Source organism: Pseudomyrmex gracilis, unplaced genomic scaffold, assembly GCF_002006095.1.
Source record: "Pseudomyrmex gracilis isolate BER0280 unplaced genomic scaffold, ASM200609v1 scaffold_96, whole genome shotgun sequence".
NCBI lineage: Eukaryota > Metazoa > Arthropoda > Insecta > Hymenoptera > Formicidae > Pseudomyrmex > Pseudomyrmex gracilis.
The window spans coordinates 71,956-77,315 of record NW_018020680.1 but is presented as its reverse complement, the minus strand read 5'-3'; the positions used below and the strand labels follow the sequence as shown (position 1 = coordinate 77,315).

The 5,360-nt window shown below is 30.5% G+C and overlaps 1 protein-coding gene across 1 annotated transcript in view; it reads left to right on the top strand.

Annotated features, from left to right (window-relative positions):
• Nucleotides 1-916: 916 nt before the first annotated feature.
• The window catches only part of LOC109855721 (glucosylceramidase-like), a 7,550-nt gene continuing 3,106 nt past the window's right edge, over nucleotides 917-5,360 (top strand). Inside the window, exons 1-6 of the mRNA XM_020430250.1 lie at nucleotides 917-1,019; nucleotides 2,830-3,054; nucleotides 3,168-3,291; nucleotides 3,902-4,055; nucleotides 4,260-4,420; nucleotides 4,715-5,112. Coding sequence (XP_020285839.1) covers nucleotides 977-1,019; nucleotides 2,830-3,054; nucleotides 3,168-3,291; nucleotides 3,902-4,055; nucleotides 4,260-4,420; nucleotides 4,715-5,112 — 1,105 coding nt within the window. The 5' untranslated portion in view covers nucleotides 917-976. The remainder of the gene's footprint in view (nucleotides 1,020-2,829; nucleotides 3,055-3,167; nucleotides 3,292-3,901; nucleotides 4,056-4,259; nucleotides 4,421-4,714; nucleotides 5,113-5,360) is intronic.

The window sequence follows — 5,360 nt, the reverse complement described above, 5'->3', positions numbered from 1 at the left end:
AAGTATGGGTTTCTCTTAAAAAAAAAAAATTGATCTTAGATTGATCTTGAAAATGTTGACTAATTAAAACAATTAATGTCAATTTCATCTCGAAACCAAACACGTTTTATCCAAAATCGTTTTTTTTTTTTTTGAAAATGCCTAGTTCTTGTGATATTTCAATTTCATTTTTTTTGTGTCAAATTAAACAGTTCATCTGTATATAATCGTATATAATATAAGTATTTATAATAATTGTAGTATATACTTGTGTGTGTGTGTGTGTGTATCATATAATTATTATAATTGTATATAATATAATTATAGTCAGACATATCAAATTTGTTCATTCATAAAATTTTTTCCCCGGATGCTTTAAATATTTTTGTTTATTAAAATTATTAATTTATTACATTATTATTATTGTTTGCGCTCTTTTAAGTATGTTTATCGAATGTCACATACCTAGATAACATTTTCCGAGTAAAATCGTATCTCAGTGTGTCGTCATATGAACAGCATATAACCAGTAAATCTAGATAGCATTTTGTATGTGAATATCCAGTCATCACACACAAGAACGACTCATGCATCTTAGATATGTAATATACCGTCAAATTAAGAGTAAATAACTTGCAATGTTAGCTATTTGCGCGTTATCTGCTGGTATATTGGGTAGATATGAAATAGTTTCTTGTGTGCGCATCATGCACGCGCGTGCGCGATGAAATATATTTACAAACAAAATTCACACAGGCAAATCTCATACAAAATTTACATATTTAACATGCGCAAACTTTGCACGCAAGAAATGTTATCTGAGTAATTACACAGTATATCACGCTTTACAATATGTATTACAGCACATATAGTACTTTGATATCTTCTCATTGGTTTCTTTGTGTAAATCAATTGCGTGTGTGTGCGTATGTGTGCGTATGTGAAATTAGAATTTAAAGGCACGACCTGTTTTGTCTTCAGCTTCGGTGCGTTCGCTATGCGGTGCGTTGCTGTACTCGTCGTTACGTTGTTAATAACAGGTGACACTTATTCTTTTTGTTTTGTTCTTTTTTTAAAGATCTATTTATAAGTCACTTTATAAGTGACTTATTTATATGATACAAAAAATTATTTGACATTTATTTCGACCTTTGTAGTACGTGCGACTTTTACGATTTAAAATGTTTATTCCGAGTTAAGTTTTTTATTATAAGTAATTTCATTTTATATATGTATATGTTTTTTAAACATATTTGAGTATATTTTTATATGTCCATGTGTTTTATTTTTTATTTGTTTCTTAAGACTTTAGTAAAAACATTCAAATTGTCCGCGCAAATTATGTACTTTTCATTTTCTTAGTGAGTAAATTGATTTTATAAATTTTGTCAATTTTTTCGGCTTGATTTGACTTTTTTTTATTTTTTATTTATTTTAAATGTGTATTCCGTTTGTGTTTTTCTGTAATTTCTTTAAGTATGTATATGTATATAAATATGTAGAGTATCGTACACGTCAATTACTTCCATCACAGTACGTATTTTCCATGCATTTCAAGATAGTTTTGCTCTCAGCAAGTATCGACTTCGCAATAATTAGATACCTTGCAATAGTTTGCATTTTATACTTATGTACAAAAGACAAGTTACAATTGTTCGAAATTAATTTCGAACAATCGACTTGCGTGGTTAAACACAAAAAAATTCAGGTTTGTAGTTCTTGACGTGCTGTTTAAAAAATTTTAAAAGATAAAACAACGTTTAACTTTATCTCCAATATTGTTTTTCACTGCACAACATCCTGCAACAATGGTTCACAACAGCCCAATTAATACACACATACGATAAAACAACGTCTTAAAACTAATATCTTGACTTGATTAACTTTCAAAATTTATTACGTTTTTTTTTAATTTTTTAAAGTAATCTAGCATTGTTACACTTAATATTTATGTAAAAAAATATTGAAACATATGTATGTACAAAATATATGTAAAAATTGTTGGAGTAAACCAGTTACTTCATTTGTTACACAATTCGAATTACACTGCGCAAACGTGTGCGCATACACTTTTTATATTACGTATGTCACTAGCGTGTGTGTTGCCATGTGATATTACTATCGAGAAAAAAGATCAATTGTATTATGTGTGATTACGTACTAGAATACTTCTCTCACCAGACGATATCTCTTCTTCTTCTATGTGCCACGTGTTACGTAATTTTTCAACGCGCACATATCTCACAGAAACTTTCGTGATCTCGTACATTATATTGTGAAAATATGAGTTTGTAAAATAAACTTATATTTTGAAGTGTATCCAACAAAACTTAATGTAAAAAAAATTTTTTACTAGCACAAACATTTTTGTTACAAAAATTTAATATATAACGGTTAAATACTTATTATAATTACTCGAAACAATATGTGTGTTATGTAAGATGATCGTGCTTTGTTCCGTTTCTCTGTGTGTTGGCGAATATAGTGATAATTCAATTCGGTTTTTTTAATCTTGCAGTTAAGAACCTCCGATGCGTAAACATCATACTTTGTTGTTTGTATGTCAGTGTTATGGGTTCTTTTAGCTCGTTTTGCACTTGTAGATGCGCAGTAAACGGTCTCTGTGATGACTTGTTATAAGTTAGTTGCTGAAAATAAAATAATCATTAATTAAAATTTGATCAAAACATCCAGAATACATTGCACAATTGTTTGATTGTCCACTGCCAACTTGGATCACAGGCTCTCTAAGTCTTTTCCTACTAATTTATAACCACTCATACTTTTTAATTACACAAATTGGAATAGACCAAAAAAGTAAAAATAAATGCTATATTTTTTATTACGTAGTTGAGGCATTGAATAAGTGCGTTAAACGCCCATCGCAAGAAACAGGACAGGACGATGGACATTATTGCGTTTGCAATGCAACGTACTGCGATGAAGCTCCAGACGCGACCAAACCATTCCGCACTTCTGCCAGATATGCTCTCATAACTTCGAGCAAAAGTGGCTTGCGATTTCATATGTCAAACGGTATATTTAGAAAAGATATATCAAGAGACAATGTCGACGGTAAAGATTTATAAATATATTTCTTGCAAGTACTAAGACATTAATTGATATAGAATGTTGTGAGTGTCTAAACATGACTTAAAACTTTTAAGAAAAAACTTTATTTTTATTAGGAAGAATTATCATCAGACGGAGAGAGAACTATCAAGAAATTTTGGGGTTTGGTGGAGCAGTGACCGATTCAGCATGTCTAAATATCCTGAAGTTAACTACAAATGCATCCGATAATTTGTTGCGGTATAATAAATTTATAAATTTTTCTTATTTCCTCTGTTTCTCTCTCTCTCTCTCTCTCTCTCTCTCTCTCTCTCTCTCTCTCTCTCTTTCTCTCTTCCCGTCGCTCATTTTCTCTCTCTTACTTTTTCTCTGAATTCTACTTAATTACAAAAAACTTTACCGGCTCTTAAATTTAATATAATTAATTAAACACAAAAAGTTCAACAAAAGTCAAACATCGGACATCAGTTCCGAAACAATTTATTTACTAAGTAGTATCCATACGTTTCGACTCTGATTCGGTTCTTCTTTAGTGACGTTATAATAAAAGATCAAAATTCAAAACTATAAAATCGTAGAGTTGTTATGTAATAAATAATCGTTTGAATACAGCGTAGAGTATGTTTCTTTTATACTAACATTTTGTTGCACCAAGAATTGTGTTTTTCATTAGAATAATTATCGTTTGCGTTATCCATGCATTAGATGCATTTCTTGTACTTTATATATTCAAACGTATATATTCAAACAGACTAATTGCCAGTCAATGTTTTCTTTGTTTATATAAAAAAAACACTTCCACAAAGTCAGCTTTTACTAAACAATAATATCTGTATTTTTATATTTTTAGAAGCTACTTTGGTCAGAATGGTATTAACTATAATATGCTCAGAGCACCAATGGGTGGTACGGATTTCTCAACAAGACCATATTCTTATGCAATGGTACCAAACGATACAACGCTTGAACATTTCGAATTACAAATGGAAGATATCGTTTACAAGGTTGCCTTATTTATATATGTGTAAATTTGTTTTCTAGTTATTTGCTGTTACTGTTCTTGTAAAATAAAAAGTACGGTAAAACTAGTGTGTCATATATTGAAGAAACGGAACTATTAAGTAAAATATTTTGAATAAAGCTTAGAGTGACTGCAAAGTAAAAAATATATATATATAATTACTTAAGTATTTTAATTGTTAAACCAGATACCGGTAATAAAAAGAGCACAACAAATGAAAAGGCATAAGATTAAATTACTGACACTACCGTGGAGCGCTACTCCTTGGATGAAAACAGTTGACACTTGGACCTGGAACAGTTCACTGCGCTCGGAATATCGACAACTATGGGCAGATTATTTCGTAAAGTAACATGTGATTGTAACATATTTCTACAAGCTGCTATTATATTCTAATATTTGCTTTTTTTTATCTTACTTTGCAATTATTCTTATTATTTTTCTAATAATTTTATTCATTGATTAACCAGACGGCAACGATTTAGTTTTTACATGTAAAATATACACATATATACGTATAAAGATAAAAACATATTTTATAATGATCATTTTACAAAACCTTTTATACCTTTCAAAATTTGCCGCGAGTAAACAGAAAAACTCACACAATCGAATCAAACAAGATATTTTTTATTCTCGTAGATATATTGCGGCATATCAGCGTGTCGGTATACGATTCTGGGGTTTGTCGTCTCAGAACGAACCGATGAACAACTTATATATTCAACCAGACTCACTTCTTAACGGAATGCACATGACCGCCGAGGAAGAACGCGATTGGATTATCGATTATTTGTGGCCAACACTGAAGAAGAATAATTTCCATCACATCAAGATCTTTATAATGGACGAAAACAGACTAGTGCTTCCGTCTCGGCCGAGAAAAGTGTTTAAGAAAGCAGAAGCTCGTAACATCGTTTCGGGAATCGCGGTTCATATGTACTTTGACTATAAAGTCAGTCCGATTGTCCTTGATGAAGTAAAGCAAGATTATCCTGAGAAATTGATACTTATAACAGAAGGCTGCGTCGGAGTTCATGGTAAGTTTGTGTGAAAATTCTTAATCCTTTAGAATACACATTCTCTTTTTTTCGTCCTGGTAATACACACATGTAACGTCTCGAGCACACACTGAGAGAAATATGCTTGGTATTTACGACTATAATTGCATAGTAAAATAATTATAGTTGGAATTCTTATTTTTATTGTTAATATTGCTATAATATTAGTAAAACTAACCTTATATACATGGTTTTGACAAGTATGTAAAAAGTTTGCTATAAATTAT